Source organism: Silurus aristotelis, assembly GCF_946808225.1.
Source record: "Silurus aristotelis genome assembly, chromosome: 26".
Classification (NCBI taxonomy): domain Eukaryota; kingdom Metazoa; phylum Chordata; class Actinopteri; order Siluriformes; family Siluridae; genus Silurus; species Silurus aristotelis.
In genome coordinates, this window is record NC_139599.1 from 9,695,509 (window position 1) to 9,718,991 (window position 23,483).

Consider the following 23,483-nt stretch of genomic DNA (forward strand, 5'->3'; position numbering starts at 1 on the left):
ACCCTATTTGTTGTTCTAGTACATACGTTGGGGAACTGCATAAAAGTTTTTAGTTTTTTACCATTTGCATGTTTCACATTATGACTGCAACAAATACTAGATAAAATTATCTTATCGTCACGCTTACCTGTAACTTGAGCAGCCCAACTAATCAATAACGGCATTCGTTGATTAGAAATTTCATTATCGATTAGTTGTTGCAGCCCTAATAATATGAACTAATTGTCTTGTCTCACCTGTGTACAATGTACTTGTGTCTTTGCTTAGTCCCTGGTGGTCTTCTTGCCATGTGGTCATATATGCTGCTGCCAGGTCTGCAGTGATGCTCTGCAGTCATGCCCACTGTGCCGCAGTTGCATCTCTCAGCGGATCCGCCTTTACCATGGCTAATACCGTCCAGGACCTGGTCTGACCACTCATGCACTTTCACATGTTTAGAATATTCCTGCCACTCATGCTTTTTTTCATAATGCATGATGTTCTAGGGTGCGATTCCCAACAATAAACCAAAAAATCAAGAGTATTTCCAGTTGAAAAGGAGGCAAGTCATTTAACTGTATGCATTTCACATGGTGAGAAACAAAGATTCAAAGATTTTTGTTTATGAAACTTCAGTAGATAATCAATAGCTTTGGTCCTCATGTTATAAATCTGCACTATTTTAATACTTGTGCCTTTTTTAGTCTGCTGTGTGCTTTTCCCAAAATCCTGACTGTTATAACAAGATAAATGAAGGCTCGTGACTTATGTCTTAAAGCCTCTGTCTATTTATTTTAGTTACGACATTCTTTTTTTTTTTCATTTCCCCAATTTTCTTTCAGGCAATTTAAATTGGGACAGTTTAAGTTGGGATTGTATTTGGTCAAGATGTCAGGTTTACTGACATACTAATCATAATTAGCCGCCTGCTTACTCCAGCTCCACTATTAGGCCAAACACAGATTTTAAAGTGACTTATTTCCCGTTTGATTGCCTCTTTGTGCCTGAGCAAAATTGTAGGCAACAATGTTTTTGTAAAGATTTTGTGTGTTAATGGTGAGTATTTTAAACTGTACTTTTTTTTAACTGTCAATGGAATGGGAATTAGAGTGGCTTTATTGCAATCTGAGATACTCAGGAGCTACATATAGTCAGGCAAGCAGTGTTTTAATCTAATGCTCAGTCTTTACATAGGGTCATTTATTTATATATATATATATATATAAAATGTGTGTGTGATCACAATTTCAGAAATTGTTTTGTGTTTGTACAATAGAATCTCTTAAAATTGCAAATGGAAATGTAAAAAGTGGTTATTAGAGTTACTTTAGACTTCCTGTCAGCTCAATCCAGGGCTACAACTGTTTCTTAAAGTGTCTGGTTAAAGAATATTTCTTGATTTTTCTTTTAGAAATGTTTATTGAATAAAAGCTTTTTAACATTCAAAGTAGGGGCTTTAAGACCAAAGGGACCCCCCCCCCCCCCAGTCTCGGAAGATTCCATCCCTTTAGCTTCCATTAGCTTGAACTAAAAGGTGAAATAGCGAAAAATGTTTATTTACATTCAATAACAATATAAAAATGTTGCAGTGTTAATGTCTTAGTTGTGGCATGTTTTCACTAACAGCAGTCTTTAGGTCATGCTTTAGTTGGCACCTGCAGGGTGTTTTTAGCTGCTGTGATTTGTATGTCTGTATGAAACTGTTAAATGATCACTATTCTGTGTTGGTGGTGTTTGCCAAAGTCTTTGGAAAACACTATTTTCTTGCCCCAGTCTTCTTATTGTTGTTGATTGAGGGGTTAATTTATTCATAGATAATCTTTATCCTCATATTCACTGAAGTGCTCTTATAAGCAAGCATGTTTCAAAAGGTCTGTCTCGTGATAGAATGTAAACAAAATAAAATGTACAATAGGATAGGCTTACTCTGCTGTGATTACTGTGCAAAAGTCTAGGTTCTGCAATATTTCTATTTAAGGAAATTTAAATGGGTGGAGTGTGTAAAATACTAGAATAAATCTTGGGGTGTGTGTGTGCGGAGGGCACAGAGGGGCAAAATTTAAAATTCATATCCTTGCAGCTTTAGAAAAGCATCTAATGCACAATCCTTCCAATCACTACAAACATGAGGGTGAGCGACAGTGGGATAGTCATGTGTAGAATTAAATAACCCCAAAACGAGTGCAAGACAGTGATAGGGGGCAACGGCAGTTATAGACTTTAAGAACACACCATTCTACCAGATTTTACAAATACATTATTTCTGTTGCAGTAATAAATGTATTGTTAATATCCATCTGCTGTAGTAATACATGGTGGGGGCTTGATAAAGCATGTTATCTAAGTGGCGGGCCGAGGTTTTGCACAGTATTACATAAGCATGGTTTAATTATAAGAATCTGCTCCCAAAGCCCTCGTTTCTACTTATTCACTACTCAATGTTGCTGTTACATATATATCCCTGGATGTGGTTTTAACCCTTATTTTGCATATCCAAACACCTTCTGCTAAACAGACTTTCATAGAGACTCATGTAGCAAAATCAACTTCTAGTATACCCTCTAACTAAAACTTAAGTATATTAGTATCATTTGTGAAAACATTGGCACTCTTGCATAACCCAAAAGCTGTGTAATTTCTGTAGGACATACTGTGCATGTTTATACCTTAAATGTGAAATGTCATATTGAAACATCACTCAACAGATTTATTTATATAAACATGATTCTGATTATTGTTGCGAGTTTGAATGATGCATTAGCAAGTCAGTACATAATGAATATACAAAATAAACTTGGCTTACAGTGCATCTATTCAGTGTCGATTTATATCTGAAATGTTCTTGAAGTAATATTTTATTTAACATTGTAACTAAATACAAATTACAGAGGACCTTCTTGCCTAGTCTTCTCATGGCCATCGTATTACATTGTATCCAGGTCAAAAAAATGGAAATAGAGCAATATAAAATAAACATTGTTGATATCATCATAACATTTAATTACAGTTTAATTACTTAAAAAAAAAAAAGTGGTATTAAATGTAGTAAAAGTTTCTTGGTGTTGCTCCATACAGTAGCACTGCACAAACACATTTGGCGAGTTTCCTGCCAACATACTTCCAATTAACGAGTTAATCCAATCTTTAATCAGTCTGTAGAGTGAAACTCTTTTTCAAACCCTTCACTTTCACTTCACCAGTTGCTTCTCTGAAAGAATCACTGCTCACTTCAGAAGCTTCTAGACTATTGGTTTCATATGCTGTCGTGTAGGTGTGGTCCAGGCTCTGGGGGCTTTCCATTTTCTCACTTTTTTCTCCATGTTCTTCAATTCTTGTTTTCTCCTCTGCAGTGACGTACTTTTCATCATCTTCCTCAGACTTGAGCTCCTTGAGGAATTGCAGAGTCACCTGCTGCAATATAAATAGATCATTCATTGTCAGACAATAACATTCATAATTATTATTTTTAGAAACTGCTTTTTTTTTCCTGGAAAGTGACTGTAGACTCAATGGGCTAAATGGGCACAAAGTGTGAAATACCCTGGATGGGATTAATCTAATGACGCAATGCACACACATCTAAAGTTCTGACAAGGAGATGAGAGATGTAAAATCTTACAATGCACTGACATTACACTTATTCACTTGGCAAACATTTTATATAAACTGGTTTACAAGTGAGAAAGAATCAAATCTAATGTCAGTCAAAGGCTACCTTGATGGTATTGAGGACAATTGTTAGAACAGATTCACCAGGATAAGTCTCCTGCAGATTAAACTCTGCCCTCAGAGAGCGGAACAGCCCATTCATTACCAGTTTCACCTGTAAAGCACATGCAAATGTTTGAATTGAAGTTTCACACATTATAGAAAGACAATCAAGTTTCATAAAATTAGTGTGCCTCAGAAGCTTTGCATATAGTCTTGTGGATGCCATAATAATGCAGTGCTTTGTTTGTCTAATTACACCTTACTGCCTCACACTCAGTCATACAGCTAGTGATGATTAAAGGATGTGATGTACAGACCAACAATGATCACGTCCCACCTGTTCAGCCAGCTGAGCATTAATTTGCCGTTTTTCTCTTGCCAGTTCCTTCTGCAAGTTTGAATTCTACAAAGCATAAGGAAAAATATTAAATCGGTAAACACACATCTGGCCATGCCGTTCAAAAAGTGGCAGGCAAACAGGGCCAGCAAGGCGTTCTCTGCTGGCCAAACTCTCAATCACTGATTTGCGGTTTAATATATTTCTGTCCATAAATATGTATTAAATTATTACCAATAATCTATTAATTTCATAGTCTCTCAGGTGCGGTGCTGCAAGGAGCATCAGCCGTCACATCAGATGTTGCCAGGATCTAAGTTATCTGACGCAAGGCCTGCAAGATCAGCACCTGCAGCTTGTTTTTTTTTTTATTCATAAACTCTGATGCTTGAAGGCTGAATTAGAATGTGATGTGACCTCTACAAAGTGATAGATGGCCAATTATGTCAGCATTTTTGTGTCCATTGATCTGATGGTCAGAGGTTACAAACCGCATATGCTGGGAAACTAAATTGTGTTTATGGGTTTCTTGCTTTAGTAATGCCATTCATTCTTGCTACATAAGACACCAGTCTCTGATGCAGCGGTATTAGTGGGTTATGCTGCGATTCTGTATTATATTGATAGTTTCTGCCTTGGTGTCATCATGATTGTATTAAGAGGTGGATTGATTCAAGTAGGACACCACTAAAGGTGATGCACGGTCCACCACTGCCTTTTAACATGGTACCTTTATTTGTAGTTGAGTAATCACTTCAAGTTTTAATTTCTGCTCCTTTAGTGCTGCGTCACACCTTTCCTTCCTCTCCAGCTCAACCTAAACAGAAAGTGTAAATAATATATAAACCGTATACGAAACATGTGATTGGTACATGTTAACACTGAATTTAATTACACTGGCTGCTGTATTCAACTTCTCTGGTATTGACAGTATAATTGATTATAGCTGAAATGACTGCGTAATGGTATATCCTGGGCTGGACCCAAGAAATATAAAAGTATTAATGCCACAATTGGTGAGACATGCCAGTAGTGTGGTGTGGTATGCTTGGTCAGGAAATTTCCAGGTTTTAGAGTATTTGGAGATCTGCTCCAAATATGGAGGCAAACGGTGCAATGTTTGAATGCAACGGTCACCGGCAGCTCAGATAATATAGATTCTCTGTTAATTTTATATCGGTATGTACATAAAAGGTAACATATGTAAGAACGTACTGTATGTTCCATATATATTATGTGTGAAATCTGATAAGATTAGTTTGTGGATTTGTAGTTAGTAAAAGACCTATTGCATGTGGTACACAAACACACACACACCCCACCTGTGGTCCGCTGTAGGTTCCAGCAATGCTTCTGGCTTTCCTGAGCTGGTCAAGCAGCTGCTGCTGTTCCTGTTCACTGCTGCTGCGCTGTTCCTCCTGCTCCAATAGAAAGCGTTCCCGCTCCTGCTGCCATCTCCTCTTTTTGTCCGATAGCAGCTGGTAAACACACAGTTCAAATCATCCTTAAAACAGGAAATCTCACAGTTCAGTGATCTTTAAATATGATTTAGTGATTGTCTGGCTAAGGTGGTCAGTGTGTTTGGGTAAGAAGGTAAATGCATGATGTGAGTCACCAGACATTCCTAGCGCCTACTCTACAATTAATCAAGTCTCAGCAGCATAATGCAGTTATAGAATGTATGCACTGAATGAGCACGTTACACTGTTCGTGGATTTTATCTTTGGGGAAAGAAGAGTTCAACTACGCTTCAGACCATCTCACAAGATCTCCTTGCCCTTCATCTCCACAAGCAATGGGTCCTTAAAATCTGGCCAACTACCCTCAAGCAAGCAAGGATCATTCCTATCTTAAAGAAATCTGCTCTGGATCCATCAGACATCAACAACTACAGACCGGTATCACTTCTCTCCTTTCTTTCTAAATCTCTGGATTTTAACCAACTGTGTCTCACACACAGAAAATGCTCCATGATCCAAACCAGTCTGGTTTCAAAGCGGCACATTCCACAGAGATGTCCTTTTTGGCTGTTTGAGAAACTGCATGCTGCTCGATCAGCCAAGCTGTCATCAGTACTTATCTTCCTAGATCTTTCAGCAGCATTCGGCACAGTCAACCACAAGACTCTCCTGTCTGTCCTCAGGAGCCTCAATATCCACGGAACAGCATGGGAATTGTGTGTTCCACAAGGCTTGTTACTTGGTCCCCTCCTTTTATCCCTCTATACCCACTCCATTGCTGAGGTCATATGCTCACATGGGTTTTCTTACCACGGCTAAGCAGATGACACTCAACTCATCTTTTCTTTCCCTCCCTCAGATGCCACAGCTTCCGCTTGGATCTCGGCATGCTTGACAGACAGATCTTCATGGATGAGTGCTCATCAATTAAAAGTCAACCCCAGCAACCAGAACTGCTGTTCATTCCAGGTGATTCATCTCCAGGTCAAGATCTCAATAACTTCATGACTCTCTGCTCTCCCCTTCAGCCACTGTTTGCAACCTTAGGGTAACTATGGACAGTCAACTCTTCTTGTCCTCACATGTTGCTAATGTGGCTCGTTCCTGTTGATTTCTTCTCTACAACATCTGAAGGATTCGACCATTTCTGTCCACAAAGGCTGCCCAGGTGCTGTTCAGTCTCTTCTCATTTCGAGACTGGACTACTGCAACTCTCTGCTGGCAAATTCAAAACACTGATGCTTGCTTACAAGGCCAAAAATGGACCATCAACCTCTTACCTCAGAGACCTCACACCTCATGCTCGACTGGTACCACCTTCTCTCAGAATGAGAGGTAAGTATTCTTTAAGGTTCTTTTCTGTTCTGGCACCCAGGTGGTGGAATAAACTTTCCCTAGGTGTCCGTACAGTGGAGTCCCTGGCTATCTGTAAGCAACGGTTGAAGACCCACCTCTTCCTGAAATACGTAAATGAACGTATTTTCCGGACTATAAGCCGCTCCTTTTTTCCCCCCACTCTTTGAACCCCGCAGCTTATACAATGATGCGGCTAATTTAGGGGTTTTTCCTGGGTTTTTCCCAGTTTCACAAGCTTCTAGCCAAAGAAACTGAGCCCAATAACATTAGACAAATTAAATTCTTTATATTGAATCAGATGCGCTCCCACTGAATCGGGCCGCACCACATCATAAATATGGATAATGTTCCTCTGACGTTTGACCTGCCGCTCACTTGGAGTCCCTACAGGAAATAAAACCAGGCATTTAAAAAAAAAAAAAAAAAAAAAAAAAAAAAAAAACGCACTTCACCTGTGTTCTGAGCTGCACGGCATCGGGAGAAAAGCTTCACTAATGGTGATTTTTAAACACACGACGATGCCAAAAGAAAACTCTTGAGAGAAATTGTTGTGAAAGGAAGGAGAAAGCCAGTGAACAATGACTTTCTTGGTAGGCTACTGTTTAGATACAAGCCGTGTTACAGTCACTGTCTTTCGTTAAAGCCTGTGGAAAGTTCATTAGTTTTAATGTAGACACCTTAGATATGAATTGGGGTCCTGGTGTTAATCTTACTAAAATTCTTTGGAATGTGTTGCAGAAGATGTGTGTGTGTGTATATTATATATATATATAGGACAAACAAATATTAACAAAACTCTGGATGAAAAATTGGATTTCACGTCAACTTTTTTGGCCAGGAATTGTATACAAAAGTTCCAATGAAAAAAAGTCTGTTTACCAGGTCGGATTGGGTACAGTTTGGCATAACAATTAATTAACAATGGATAATTCTGTATTTTAAATAGCTGAATGCTAAGAGTGATACTGTTAGTTATTTTTAGTAATCTTTAAGCATTTTAATTTTATCCAATTGCAATGCTACAGTAAAATCGTTTTATAAAGCTCTGTGCAGACTTTTTAGTCATGACTTTTACATTTATCAGACTACATTTTTTTATATTATTTGCATTCTCTCTCTGCCCCACCCCTTTCTTCCTTCCTCTTATGCTCACATATACCTGTTTAAGGCTCTTGTTCTCTTCCTTCAGGTCTTGAATCTCCTCCTCAGTGTTTGTCATTGTCCATTTCATTTTTCTGCACTTTTGTTTCTCTTCTCTCCACTGCTGTCGAGACTGAACAATCTCCCTCTTCAACTCTGTACAATTTTTAAACATATAATTCCTTACTCACTACCGGAACATTTTATTCATGGTAGTTTATACCATTAGCCACTACAAAAGACACACAGCAAATAATACTGGCAACAGATAATGCTTATCAAAAAGTGGTCCAATACAAGCGCAGATGTTTTTCAAGCTAAAAATTTTTAGTAACTGCATGATAGTGAGGACTATTGAATATAATCATATCAGTAAGGACATTTAAACAAGTCACATGTCCATATACACACACTATTAAAAACTATCCTGAGATATTACCCTCACTGTTTAACCTTAATGCAAGATTGTCTTGTGAATAATTAAACTGAACCAAAAACATCTAACAAAATTAAAAACACAATAATTAATTAATAAACAACCAAGAGCCAAATGACTGAACCTTCCACGTTAGACTCCAGACAACTGATCAGAGCACAGCGGCTCTGACTTTCCTGTAGGATGGCACTGAGGTCAGTCTGCAGCTCAGTCACCCTCTGCTGAAGACTATCGACCTTCTGCTGCAGCTTACACACACAAGATGAGGACACATCCAACTCTTTAACCAAACGCATCTGAGAGGAGAAAAACTGGTTTCAAGTTTATTCATTTTTAATGTCTAGTTTTTCTTTAAAACACCACTGTACCACATTTTAAATATAATAATTCATATATATGGTGCTGGGACACAGCAAAAAAAAAAAAAAAAAAAAAAAAAATTGCATTTATGGTGTATTTGTAAGTGAGAATTTGGCAAAATGTGTGCACAGGTAAAATACCAAAATTAATAAAGAAGTTATAAAAGTGCTCCTTCAATAAGTGCCTCAATATTAAAAATTTTTCCTAGTCAATCACACACAGCAAATCAGAGGCTTAGAAATTAGTTTAAACAAAAGTTTTTTCTTCAACTTGTGATTTGAGATTATTATATATGGTTTGACAGGTCTAGGGTCTGCACAAACATTGTAATAAGTCGACAGTACACTGGAGCTGAAGAGCAACTACACAAACCTTCTCCTCTTCTGCTTTCAAAAGCCTGGAATGATGACCACTGCTCTGAAGAACCTCATTTGTCTGTTCTAGTAGCAAGTTGCTTTTCTCCATACACCTAACACACAGTTTTATGACAACACAGACACATGAAGTAAAAAGCTCCTGAGAAAAATTTTAACCTGTGTACAGTTTACATTTTACTGTTTACATTTTATAATCTAATTATTCAAATGATTTATGACCCTGATTTAATGAAGATGGATAAAAACTAAAGTCATAATTTTAATCAAATTGCCTTTGTTCAGTGAGCGCTCCTATTTTATAGTCCTGTTCCTCCACTCCAGTGCCCCTCTCTAGAACGTCCTTCAGACTGGTATTTTCCTGCAGCTCAAAAACAGACAGTGTTCAGTTAAACAATCCCAGTACCACAAACTGATTATTTGCTGAACAGTCAATTAGGCAAAACACACGTGAATAATTCTCTGTATGTTATGCATGATCATGGCTGTTTCCAGAGATCCACCAGACAGAGCAAAAGAGGATGTGCCTTGCTTTTGTAGTTCATCCATCTGGAAAAGAATGTGTTTCTTTTTTTATTTTTTAAAAAGTTAGTTTTGAATTTGAGACAGTAAAAAGCTTCTTTCCACCCACCTAAAACAGCTGTTGCAAATATCTAATCTTACTCCACACTAATCATTACTGCATTTATGAACAAATGCCAAACCCAGAAACAAAGTAAACTGTGCTTTACCTTAGAAGCCAAGCAGTCAACTTTGTCAATCACTTTTGCTACAGCTAAACGGATTTCAGTATTACGTTGCCGTGACTCACTAATCATGTAGGAGCCAACGTCACCTAAACAAAAATGTTTTTAAAATCATGTTTAGATAACTAGTGCAGCAGTGCAACAATATTTGAAAAAGAATACAAACTACAGACATACAAAGGCAAATTTATAAGTATTTGGACAGTGACAACTGACAATTTTACTTCTGTACACAACAATAAAGGAATCCAAATTAAGCAATCAAGATGTGAGAAAAATACTTTTAGAAAAAAACTTAGAGAAAAATACATCATTAGCCATTTAGTAATTAGAGCCACTGTTGTACAAACTTGACAAGCACTGTACTGTTGGCTATTCATAAATTAAGGAGTGTGTAGTTGATTCCAGTGTTAAATTTGCATTTGGTGGCTGATCTTGGGAAATTTTTCTATGCGGTCCAAAGAGATGTTGCTGTAAGCAGGCCATCATTAAAACCCATCAGAGAGATAGCAAGGACTTTAAAAGTGGCTAATTCAACAATTTGGCCTGGAAGATCACAGAAGCTGATTCTTACCTGGTTAGAAACGAAAAAAAGGAAAAGAAAAACACCAAACGATCAAAAAAACTGACTGAAAAATGTGATTTGGACAAATGAAACCAAGATGAATTTGTACCAGAATTATAGAAAGTGATAAGTATGGAGGAGGAAAGGAAGCACTCAATTCAAATCAACATCAACTGTTAAACATGAAGGCGGTATTATGACATGGGAATGGATGACAGCCAGGGCAATAGGTCAGTGGTGTTTAATATACGCTGCTGACAAAAGTAGCATGATTAATTCTAAAATATATAAAGATATTTTTGCACATAATTAGTTAATTGCTGCAAGAATGCTATGCTGGATCACACCAATATAGATGGATAAAGACTCAAAAAGACAGTTTCATAAGGCAAAGAAATTCGTTTTTAAATGATTGAAAGCCAAAAGAGCCAGAAAAATCAAGTAAAGGCAGCTGCAGCAGAGGCCTGGCAAAACATCATGCAGGTCACACATTTGTTGATGTGCATGAGTTACAAATTTCGGGCAGGTATTAACCTGCAAAGGATTTGCATCCAAATATTTAAAAAAATAATCCTTATTATTGATACCCATGTTATTTTGTCTACCTACTACCACATATTGATTGTTCATTTCGAACACATTGGGGCCATGTATGGAGGCAAATTTATGAAAACTGTAGCAGTTGATCATGACACAAAAACAACCCATTTAGAAGGAAACATTTTACTCACTTGGGTATGGTGTGTGCTGGGGTGGAAAGGTTAACGTGAAAGGTTGCAAATGTGATGAATGAGGCTGGTTATTAAAAAGCACAAAAAAGGTATCAAGCAACCAAATACAATTAATTTAATCAAAACTAATTTCCATAGACAATCTTATAGTATGACATGTATTATATCTGTGTTTTCCATCACTTGATTAATAACTGTTAGCCTAATGTTATGTACTTTATATTTACATATAAACATACATACACACAAATACATACATCACTCACACACAATTTTTAATCACTAAACATTTGTTTTACTGAGGCACCAAGTCTTAAATCTAGCAACAAAATCCACAAAATGCACACATCTGGCAATAAAAAGCCATATGTGTAGAAACCTAGCAAAAGTTTAGTCTGCGATAGGTAAAACCTCTTCCTTCTTAAACTAGCACTTTAAAAAAAAAAAATCCTTTCAAGAGTTGTAGGCTGATTGTATCTTAATTTTGTAATCTAGCAAACCAGTGTTGATTTATTCATTGACAATTTTTTTTCAATATCTGTGTACAGTTAAATGTTTATTGTTAAAACCACTATACAAATAAAAATGTATTTAATTGAATTTTGTACGTCGCTCTGAATAAGGAAGTCTGCTAAATGTTTGAGCTTTACTTCTAATAAATTGAAAACATGATGTATAGCATAAAGAAATGTTATTAATAATGGTAGATCAACACCACACCTGGAAAGCTCGATCTGAGCAGACATGCACCTCCTTAACTGTGCGTGTATTCACTGCCTCTGGGAGGTGGACAGCTGCACGTTTTGAGGACAAAGTAGATGAAGCACAACACATGTGACTAACAGAAAAGTTGGAAAGTTCAATTACAGTTAAGTAGCATTGACAAACAATACATTTACCAGTGGATGATAATGAGGAAGCGGTTTCTACAGGCAGTGGAGATGAAGCAGCAGCTTGAGCTGACAAACCACACACTGACACACACACACTGCTTTCCTATACAGAGACATTAAACTTACTGACATGTCAAAACATCATGGGCTACATTTGACATTTAAATTGCAAGATATTATAGCAATTTGAAATGTTCAGTAAAAATGATAATATATTCTAATACCATGTGTGTCCATACATTCCCCCTACCTTTATGGCATGGTCAGTGTGTGGAGCTGTAACTTTTAGGAAAGGCACCGTGGGCTGACCCATTTTAGCCATGCGGGCGATTACCTTCACTTTGTCTGCTTCTGGAAGCTGCAGTTTTTACACACAAACTTCACAAACTTCACAAACTTCACAAACTTCACAAACTTCACAAACTTCACAAACTTCACAAAACTCGTTTAATATCTATAAAAGCAATTAAACAATTTTTCAAAATACTTGAGCGCACTGAGCAACTACTCAAGGCTTTTAATCATTGTAATATTCTGAATCTGTATTTGTCATTTATTTAATTAGTGTTTATATTTTGTTCAGCTTTCATCAATGGTTTGGGGTGAAGCTTTATGTTCAAATATAAATACAATGCAAAGTTTTATCAAGTTTTATAAGTCTTTGTGTGTTTTATACATCAAGAATGAATAAAGGAATCAAGAAATAATACATGCATGATTTTTTTTTTTTTTAAATGTGGCTCACCTTTGGAAGCTTATTTGGAGTTCTGCACTTAGCCCATGGTGCTTGATCTCTAAAGAATTAACACATTCATGAAGTCATCCAACTGCAGTTAGCCAGAAAAATAATCTTGTGCATGAGATGTGTAAATTTAAAGTTTTGCTACACTGCATCCTATTAACTTCAGTTGAATGTGTGGTGCTGCAAAAATGGCATTAGCTAATAGGGAGATAGTAGACATTGTGCTATACTTGTTCAATTGAGCTACACATCAAAATAATATAGAATAATTACCAAATTTGTATTTAACAAGTTACTTGCTAATGCTAGCTATGTAGCTTGCTAGATAGTGGTATGCAAGAACAACATTTCTATGCGTCTGTGACGTGTCTTGGACAAACCCTTGGTTGGAGCAGCACAAAGCTAGAGCAGGAACTAGTGACTTGTTGCTGTCTGTGGATCCTGCAGCAGACCTGTCTGCTTTCTTGGAGCCATTAACCTAAATAATGCATCAAACAGCAAAGAAAAAAAAAAATGGCACTTAATATTTACTACCTAATATTAAGCACACATCAGTAATCCCTACATTAAAATGTGGATCTCTAATTCAGTGCAATAAAGAAAACGAACAACCTACCTGTAGAACCTCCACAGCAAATAGAGTGCTGAAATGTGTTGCACAGCTTGGACCTTCATTTGACTCATAACCCATGCTGGGGGAAACTATTATAAGACGTCGACCTCCTTTCTGCATCCCCAACATCCCCTTTTCCCATCCCTACATAAGAGCAATGAACAGACCCATTTTAGCAGATCTGGCTCATGTTTAGTTCATCAAGTCAAATGTGTAGACATGAGCGTTTACACAGCAAAATAAAGTCTTACCATAAGAGGTGTGTCAGAGTGCAGGCTCACTCGCTGAAGCTCATCATTGCAGAATTTGGAATCAAATAACTGAAAAATAAAGTCATGTCTCCTGCTATAACAAACCTCTAGGGGGCTTGGGGAACAGGACAAACTGCAGAGAAGCAATTGTGTGCTTCATTTCAGCAAAAATGCAAGAAATCATGGTAAAACATGACTTGGACTGCTGCTTGGCTCAGACCTTCAGATTTAATAGGCAATAGTTTGCGTGATAAAAAAAAAAAAAATCAACATTTTGAATTTCATTATGTAGAATTTATGTATTTTGTTTTCTATTTAACAAAACTCTTTCACATCCTGGGCCATTTCATTTCTTATACCACAATCAATGAAATTAAGATTTCAGTGAACAAATTAAAACAAGACCTGAAATTCAGCTTACTTTACAAAACACTGCCACTAGAGACTCCTTCTATAAATGTTGCAGAAAGATACTTAAAATCCATTTCTAATTACAATGGGCCAAACTACCAGCAACCGTGTGTAAAAACCTAGTGGAGACTTACAGAAAACGTTTGATCTCCGTCATTGCCAACAAAGGGTATATAAAGTATAGAGATGAACTTTTGTTATTGACCAAATACTTATTTTTCACTATAATTTGCAAAGAAATTCTTTAAAAATCAGACAATGTGATTTGTCTCTCATAGTTGAAGTGTACCTATGATGAAAAGTACAGGCCTCTGTCATTTTTTAAGTGGGAGAACTTGCACAATTAGTGGCTGACTAAATACTTTTTTGCCCCACTGTATATTCTTAAACACCACACAAATCTTTTCTGATTACAAAAATCAGAACACACTGCTCTATTAATAAGAACATACATTATAGATGTATAGCATATACTTACATTTGAATTTTAAGCATTTTATACACCATCTGATTTACATCATTTATAATACTTTTATTTTAAAACAGCTCAAAGTATTTTAATAAGCATGCAAAAACCCTGGCAATCCAAAACACGTATGTAAACATAACCACACCTGTTCCATAGCATGATTCTGAAGCAGACAGCTAGACAAGGCCACCTCCACAGTGTCCCCCATGCTAATGGTCGGTCCCTCTCCATGGACCAAGTCCTGAGTCAGAAAAGTATCCCTGCAGGTCTGACTGTTCCACCTGGCTACACACACCTGACAAACAGATTATGCATATAAACCTGATGTTATTGATAGAAATTTAGGTTAATTGGGAAGCAGTTTTTTTCTACCACACCACCACAATCACATATGGGACAAACACCACCTCGACTTACATCCAAATACCCCCCTTAATGGAGTTTTAAGAAACAGACAACAATGAAGAAGCATCTACATATGTCTTCTTCCACAATTATTTATATCCTAACATTTAAAAATGGTGTTATGCAGCAGGTTACCAACTTGAAACATTCTTTTTTCTGATACCAGAAAATTGTTATTCCGTTTTTACCTCAAGTTGGCAACAATTAAGATTACATAAACCATCCCCATACACAAAACTTCACAATATATGATTATCTTATTCATATCCAAGTTTAAATAACAACAAAGTTATTTTAATATGTATTTCAACCTTAAATTACATGGATTATCCAGCAATTAAGTCCCCTTTAACAAGCTCCAATATATAAATAGTATATTAAAACAACTAAACTAATAAATAATTTACATTCATTTATGTTTCATTGGAACTGTACTAGTAAAGCTGCGCTATTAAAGGAAATAGATCCAAGTCTTCGCGATAAAAAAAGTTCAACCATGCTCTGCTATAATAAACAACTTTTTCCAGCTGCTCCCATTTGGGGGTCGCCACAGCGGAATATCAGTCTACATACTACTCTGTCCTCTACATCTGCCTCTTTCAAATCAACTACCTGCATGTCTTCCCTCACTGCATCCATGAACCTCCTTTTTGGCTTTCCTCTTTTCCTCCTTCCTGGTGGCTCCATCCTCAGCATTCTCCTACTGATATAACCCATGTCCCTCCTCTGCACATGTCCAAACCATCTCAATCGGGCCTCTCTCACTTTGTCCCCAAAACATCCTACATGTGCTGTCCCTCTAATAAACTCCTTTAAAATCCTGTCCATCCTCATCAAAATCTCAACATCAGCTCTGCTACCTCCAGCTCCACCTCCTGTGTTTTACTTAATGCAACTGTCTCTAATCCATACATGGCAGGTCTCACCACAGTCCTATAAACATTCCCTTTCATTCTAACAGATACCCTTCTATCACAAATCACTCCTGCCACTATTCTCTATCCTCTCCACCGAACTCTCGTCACTTGTCTAACACACTCAATTACATTGCACTGTTGACCCAAGATAACCTTCACCACCTTTTCACCCTGCAACCGCACCACTCCACTGCCCTCCCTCTCATTCACACACATGTACTCCGTCTTACTCTTATTGACTTTCATTCCCCTTCTCTCCAGCGCGTACCTCCACCTCTCCAGGCTCTTCTTAACCTGCTCTCTACTCTCAGCATAAATTACAATATCATCCGCAAACATCATAGTCCACAGAGACTCCTGTCTGACTTCATCCATTAACCTGTCCATCACCACTGCAAAAAGAAAATAGTGTAGAGTCTATCCTTGATGCAATCCAACCTCCACCTTGAACCAGTCTGTCGTTCCTACTGCACACTTCACTACTGTCACACTGTCCTGCACCACCCTCACATACTTCTCGGACACACCTGACTTCCTCCTACAATACCACAACTCCTCTCTCGGCAACCTGTCGTACGCTTTCTCTAAATCCACAAACACAATGCAACTCTTTCTCTATACTTCTCAATCAACATTCTCAAAGCAAATAATGCGTCTGTGTTGCTCTTCATCTGCATGAAACCATACTGTTGCTCACAGATGGTCACCTCTTCTCTCAGCCTGGCTTCCACTACTAGTTGACTGATCAACTTTATTCCCCTGTAGTTACTGCAGGTCTGCACATCTCCCTTGTCCTTAAAGATCAGTACCAGCACACTCCTTCTCCATTCCTCAGGTATCCGCTCAATTACAAACCTTCCAAAATCCTGTTAAACAATCTTGTTAAAAACTCCACTGCAATCTCACCTAAACATCTCCATGCTTCTACCAGTATGTCATCTGGTCCAACCAATTTTCCCTCTTCATCCTCTTAATCGCTGCTCTCACTTCCTCCTTATTAATCCTATCCACTTCCTGCTTCACCATCTCTACATCATCCACCTCTCTCTCTCTCTCTCTCTCTCTCTCTCTCTCTCTCTCTCTCTCTCTCTCTCTCTCTCTCTCTCTCTCTCTCTCTCTCTCTCTCTCTCTCTCTCTCTCTCTCTCTCTCTCTCTCTCTCTCTCTCTCTCTCTCTCTCTCTCTCTCAAGAAATACTCCCTCTATCTTTGCAACACACTCCACATTAGTCAACATTTCCATCTGCATCCTTTATTGCTCGAACTTACAGCACATCCTTTCCAGCTCGGTCCCTCTGCCTGTCCGATCGGCATAAAACCTTTTCAGAGCTCCTAATATGCCTTTTCCTTGGCTTTTGCCACATCCCTCTTTACCTGCTGCTGCTGCATCTCCTTGTACTCCTGCCTACTATTCTTATCTCTCTGCCGATACCAATTCTGTTTCGCCAACCTCTTTCTCCTTATGCTTTCCTGCACTTCCTCATTCCACCACCACGACTCTGTATTCCTTTCTATTTCCAGATGTTACACCAAGTACCTTTCTAGCTGTCTCCCTTATCACTCCTGCAGTAGTTGCCCAATCATCCAGCACCTCTTCACCACCACCGAGCCTCTGTCTGACCTCTTTCCTGAATCTCACTACAGTCTTCCTCTATCAGTCCTCCCTCTCCTCCTCTTCTTCTGCAATCTCCTTACATAGAATATAGTTTACCTGTGTGCACCTTCCTCCACTTTTATGCATCAACTCTGCTATAATAAAGGATAACATAAGAAATACATATTCTTAAAGTTGTGGATACCTTTTTAAAGAAATCTATTCTAGCATCCTCAGAGTCAAATTTCAGAGACCAGCTCTGCTGTTGATCATCATAAAAGGCAGCATAATTTCCAGGCTGAATCTGTGGCAAAAAATAAGGTAAGCCAAAAAAAAAAAAAAAAAAAAAAAAAAAAGGCATAGCACTGACGCTACTATATTCAATACAAGCAGTGGATAAACAGGCAAAGATCAGCTTGCCGTGAGGATAAATCCATTGTGAATTCGTGCTGAAGCTATTTGTTTCTGCTGACTGCCATAAAGCAGGATCTTATACTGTGAAGACAGAAGAGACCAAGTCATCAATTTGTACATAAAAAAATAAACACATTTACCACATACTGTGCATTTATCTCACTTGATTATTCATTCTTTGACCATTGTCCTCTCACCTCTTTGTTCACATAGTTTCCCAGGATTGCTGCACCCAACTTGCCATGCTTCATGTATTGTCCATTCACACTGAAAACTCACTTTATTAGAGATCCCTCAGCTATTAATTTAGTTTTATTTTAAACAAATTCAAAATAATCCCGTTATTTCATTACACCATCATAATTATAACCACCTTTTTATTGGCACGTTTAGTACTTACAAGTGAAAGGCATGGACAGAAACTGCCAACAAGAGAGCTGGAGTTGTTGGAGGGGGAACTTGTTTCTGAGAAGGAGAACCTAAAATGGTGAAAACCACATTTGACCACATCTGTGATGCTCCACTAATGCCAAGTCCTATTTGAAAAATCATTGTGAAATGTGCAATTATGTGTACCAAGACCAGATGGAAGTTTTTTGGGTTGCTTTGGAGCAGTGAACTTGAAAGACTCATTGCCTTCAGGTTCAGCTTGGAAGAGACCAAAGAGAGAGGCCAGCTTTGCCCTAGGAACACACACATGAACACACACACGAACACACACACGAACACACACACGAACACACACACGAACACACACACGAACACACACACGAACACACACACGAACACGAACAGACTATTTTCCAGCAAATATATACCTTGAGAAAAGGACAGGGTGCACAAATGACCACATTTCATATGTGGGCATTTTTTCTAATTCGTAGTTGCCTGTTGGACAGATGCTCAACAACCAGGAAAAAGATAAACACTATTCCCTAGTGATTAACAGTCCTAATGCCATGTAACTGGGCAACACACAAATGTGAGAACATCTTTATTTCTACATTTTTATTAAGTTTGAACTTACTCATTGAATATACACTAAAATTGATATGGTTTGAGATCTATGCTCAGATGCACAAAACCACAGATTTGTCCCGCTGAAAAAGGGGAAAAAGTTAAAGAAGCTAAAAGAACTAAAATAAAACAATATATATTATTAGGTTTCTGTTCATTTATCACTGCAAAAAAATAAAAATTTTACATTTGTGTCAATCGCACAAGTGAACAGACGCAGAACATAGAGATCAGATTAAACAAACATCCATTTCAACTATTTTAAACTATACCCAATTAGTGAAGAAAAAAAATAGCATAAAAACAACACTAAGCATCTTCTTAGAATGATTAACTACAGTGAGGAAAATAAGTATTTGAACACCCTGCTATTTTGCAAGCTCTCCCACTTAGAAATCATGGAGGGGTCTGAAACTATCATCGTAGAGAAATTGTCACTGTGAGAGACATAATCTAAAAAAATTAAATCCAGAAATCACAATATATGATTTTTTAACTATTTATTTGTATGATACAGCTGCAAATAAGTATTTGAACACCTGAGAAAGTCAATGTTAATATTTGGTACAGTAACCTTTGTTTGCTATTACAGAGGTCAAACGTTTCCTGTAGTTTTTCACCAGGTTTGCATACACTGCAGGAGGGATTTTGGCCCACTCCTCCACACAGATCTTCTCTAGATCAGTCAGGTTTCTGGCCTGTCGCTGAGAAACACGGAGTTTGAGCTCCCTCCAAAGATTCTCTATTGGGTTTAGGTCTGGAGACTGGCTAGGCCACGCCAGAACCTTGATATGCTTCTTACAGAACCACTTCTTGGTTATCCTGGCTGTGTGCTTTGAGTCATTGTCATGTTGAAAGACCCAGCCTCGACCCATCTTCAATGCTCTAACTGAGGGAAGGAGGTTGTTCCCCAAAATCTCGCAATACGTCGCCCCGGTCATCATCTCCTTAATACAGTGCAGTCGCCCTGTCCCATGTGCAAAAAAACACCCCCAAAGCATGATGCTACCACCTCCATGCTTCACAGTAGTTATGGTGTTCTTGGGAAGGTACTCATCATTCTTCTTCCTCCAAACACGTTTAGTGGAATTCTGACCCAAAAGTTCTATTTTGGTCTTATCTGACCACATGACTTTCTCCCATGACTCCTCTGGATCATCCAAATGGTCATTGGCAAACTTGAGATGTGCCTGGACATGTGCTGGTTTAAGCAGGGGAACCTTCCGTGCCATGCATGATTTCAAACCATGACGTCTTAGTGTATTACCAACAGTAACCTTGGAAACGGTGGTCCCAGCTCTTTTTAGGTCATTGACCAGCTCCTCCCGTGTAGTTCTGGGCTGATTTCTCACCTTCCTTAGGATCATTGAGACCCCACGAGGTGAGATCTTGCATGGAGCCCCAGTCGAGGGAGATTGACAGTCATGTTTAGCTTCTTCCATTTTCTAATGATTTCTCCAACAGTGGACCTTTTTTCACCAAGCTGCTTGGCAATTTCCCCGTAGCCCTTTCCAGCCTTGTGGAGGTGTACAATTTTGTCTCTAGTGTCTTTGAACAGCTCTTTGGTCTTGGCCATGTTAGTAGTTGGATTCTTACTGATAGTATTGGGTGGACAGGTGTCTTTATGCAGCTAACGACCTCAAACAGGTGCATCTAATTTAATATAATGAATTTAGTGGAGGTGGACATTTTAAAGGCAGACTAACAGGTCTTTAAGGGTCAGAATTTTAGCTGATAGACAGGTGTTCAAATACTTATTTGCAGCTGTATCATACAAATAAATAGTTTAAAAATCATATATTGTGATTTCTGGATTTTTTTTTTTTAGATTATGTCTCTCACAGTTGACATGCACCTACGATGACAATTTCAGACCCCTTTATGATTTCTAAGTGGGAGAACTTGCAAAATAGCAGAGTGTTCAAATACTTATTTTCCTCACTGTACAAGGGTAACAGAAGAGCACTCAACAAGCAAACCTACATTACAGGTTTATTATCTGTACTCCTAAAAAGCAGCAAATATTCCTTCATTACATCCTTCAGATTAGTACCCCAGAAAGATTTCCATGTCTGGTTTATACTGATCGGAGTTTAGATATACTGACCCCTGCACTTCTTTCCAAAGATAGTCAGTGTCCCACATAGCAGACTTGAGCGCCAGGTTTTAGTTTCTACCCAGCAGGAAAGTACGCTTAAAACGATGGAAAGCTTTTCTCTTCCTTTCAGTCTAATCTGTTATTCCTCAGTGTTGACTGCAGCTAGTAACACACCCAGTCCTACCCTGTAACAACTAGCATGTGGGAGGAATTACAGCAAAAGTCTTGCGACTTGAGGTATGCTCTATCAATCACATTAGAACTTTGTGTTAGGGCTATTACAGGCTTTCTTGCTTCCTTGTCCATTTTCTGAAAGACCCTTGATCACACATACGATGTGCAATTTGAAAACACAATCCTTTAAATTAACCAATTTAACCTAAACTATGATGTGCATTATTTTCTTCATGAATGGGAAAGTTAATGTGGCATATCTAAACATGACTAAATCATGCAACTATTAAAAGTGCAAAAAAAAGGTTATCAAGTCTAAATATTTAATCAAATTCAGATGAAAATAACCATTAAAACACTCCAAGGTGAAACAAATCATGAATGGTTATATATGGATGAAATACTTGATATTTGTAATTCTGTTGCAAATTTGGAAACATGACAAAAACAGTGACTTCAAACATAAGGATTTCTGCATTACAGAAAAATCTCAGTTTGGCACTGATGGTAGTGTTAACATGACAGTTCAGAATCTTTGTAAGCTGATGTGTTTGAGTATGGATGAGAAGGTGAGAGAGAGCTGGACCAAATAAATGACTAAAGCACCACGGCATCACACTCTTTAGGTAAAGATTATTAAGCTAGGACTAATTCCAGCTGGCTCTCAGATGCCAATGTGTGTAATATAGGAATGGCACTGGGTAAATGTAAAAATTAACAAGTCATCAATAAAAAATATTTAATAAAAATAAAACTATTTAATTTAATCGTAAAAAACACCATTTAGGATCAAGTGAAGTATTTCTTTATCCACATTAGCCTCTTCTAAAAGTAATTAATGTTTGGTATTGGGTGAAACGTGATTTGTCTGTAGAAAATACAATTCACCATCAGTGTGCTGTGTCCAAAATCCTAATAGGTTCCTTTTCGAGTCTGATTCTTCTCAAGGTTTCTGCCTTCCATCTCAGAAAGTTTTTCCCTGCTATTCACCACTGGATTATTCATTAGAGACAAACATAAAGAACAAAATTCTAGGCACCAAACTTGTGCATTTCAACTTTACAGCCTATAAAGCTGCTGTGGCACGATGCCGTTTGTTAAAAGCATTGTACAAATATAACTCAACTGAATATAATTAAAATCTTATGACGTCATTTGCCAGCTCCAAGCTCACATTTCTGATTATTTCAGATACAGTTTCAAGTCTTTATTTAGACTGAGATTAAATCGCAACATGAATAATAAGAATCAAAGTAAAACAGTTTTACGTCATAAGTTATGGATTCAGCTCATCCTGAAGCGCAGCGTTCCCCTGAATTCAGGAGCTGGAAGAGCCTCAGGATCCTGCAACAATGTCTGTTGCTGTGAAACACTCTTACCCGTTTTTAGGAGCCAGAAACTCTCCGTTCCGACAATCAGGATAAAGAGCTTTCATTTCTTTCATCCTCAGCAGAGAGACGCGGATCACAAAAACACCGCAAAGCATGAGAAAGACCCGCGCAAAGAAACTGCTGCTTTCTACGGTGAAGGTGCTCGATGACGTCACGTGATCAGGATCAGGTAGCCAGTCTCGCGCGCCAACTAATACCGGCCAATTATTCAATTAAGTCAGAGGCGTCCTTTTTCCTTGAAGGGCCAAACGCCAAACTTGGTTAAGGGATGTGGGCCGAAAGTAAATGTTCTCGCCGCCATATTTTGAGAAGCTGAAGCATGTTTTGTTTCATGATGACAACAAATATTGCATTCTTTCAAAAAAGTACACATTTTTCTCTTGTCATGTGCCATTGCATCGATTCAGTGTCACAAATGATGCTGTACCTGCACCCTGAAGTATGCATACACGTTAAATAAAACGAGTCAAACTCATTCGTATTCTCTACTTTTAATTTCAGTTGATATTTTTTGCAGCTTTAAATCTTTTTTAATATTTAATTAGAAATGAAGATCTGTCTCAATGGCATCTTTCCCTCTTTTTTCCATTTCTCATATATGACAGAATTTGGGGCATTTCTAGTGCATCTGTTTACTACTGAATTTTTTCTTGGTCATTATATAATTTCAGTAAAGCTGAAATCATCCACTGTTGGTTCTATACCATACAGTTTGCTGTTATGTTGTATAAGAGATCTGCTTGTTCCGATTTTTTTCATCCCATAACTTGACAAACACACAGAAAATGAAAATGATTTAGTAGATTTATTTAAACTATTTTGAAACCTATTAAACATCATATTAGGTGCATCCTGGCAATTTTATTCACTGCACTCGGGTAAAATCCTTAACAATTTAGCTT

At 37.9% G+C, this 23,483-nt stretch overlaps 3 protein-coding genes across 3 annotated transcripts in view; 2 read left to right on the plus strand and 1 right to left on the minus strand.

Annotated features, from left to right (window-relative positions):
- The window catches only part of lrsam1 (leucine rich repeat and sterile alpha motif containing 1), a 21,646-nt gene extending 18,860 nt beyond the window's left edge, over window positions 1-2,786 (plus strand). The window contains exon 24 of the mRNA XM_083531851.1: window positions 268-2,786. Coding sequence (XP_083387977.1) covers window positions 268-390 — 123 coding nt within the window. The 3' untranslated portion in view covers window positions 391-2,786. The remainder of the gene's footprint in view (window positions 1-267) is intronic.
- The window catches only part of LOC310720668 (uncharacterized protein), a gene marked incomplete at its 5' end in the record, with an annotated part of 579,035 nt that overhangs the window by 139,673 nt on the left and 415,879 nt on the right, over window positions 1-23,483 (plus strand). The gene's annotated exons all lie outside the window — the stretch shown is intronic.
- On the minus strand, window positions 2,661-22,757 carry fkbp15a (FKBP prolyl isomerase family member 15a). The gene is made up of 26 exons (XM_083531842.1): window positions 22,570-22,757; window positions 18,478-18,584; window positions 18,302-18,380; window positions 18,099-18,168; window positions 17,908-17,982; window positions 17,693-17,791; window positions 14,720-14,869; window positions 13,695-13,763; window positions 13,447-13,587; window positions 13,211-13,308; window positions 12,834-12,882; window positions 12,339-12,446; window positions 12,095-12,191; window positions 11,916-11,989; window positions 11,196-11,259; window positions 9,885-9,988; window positions 9,604-9,702; window positions 9,429-9,514; window positions 9,152-9,248; window positions 8,544-8,715; window positions 8,003-8,139; window positions 5,350-5,505; window positions 4,758-4,844; window positions 4,028-4,093; window positions 3,695-3,802; window positions 2,661-3,390 (listed from the first exon to the last, which is right to left on the minus strand). Exons 1-26 carry the CDS (start codon window positions 22,674-22,676, stop codon window positions 3,124-3,126), a joined length of 2,766 nt encoding a protein of 921 aa, XP_083387968.1. The 5' UTR covers window positions 22,677-22,757; the 3' UTR covers window positions 2,661-3,123.

Coding starts and splice junctions, on each gene's coding strand:
- fkbp15a (XM_083531842.1), bottom strand. CDS start 22,676: ATGCTTTGCGGTGTTTTTGTGATCCGCGTCTCTCTGCTGAGGATGAAA. Junction 17,792..17,907: donor ACAATGGATTTATCCTCACG/GCAAGCTGATCT, acceptor TTTTTGCCACAG/ATTCAGCCTGGAAATTATGC. Junction 9,249..9,428: donor GGAGCGCTCACTGAACAAAG/GCAATTTGATTA, acceptor ACTGTGTGTTAG/GTGTATGGAGAAAAGCAACT.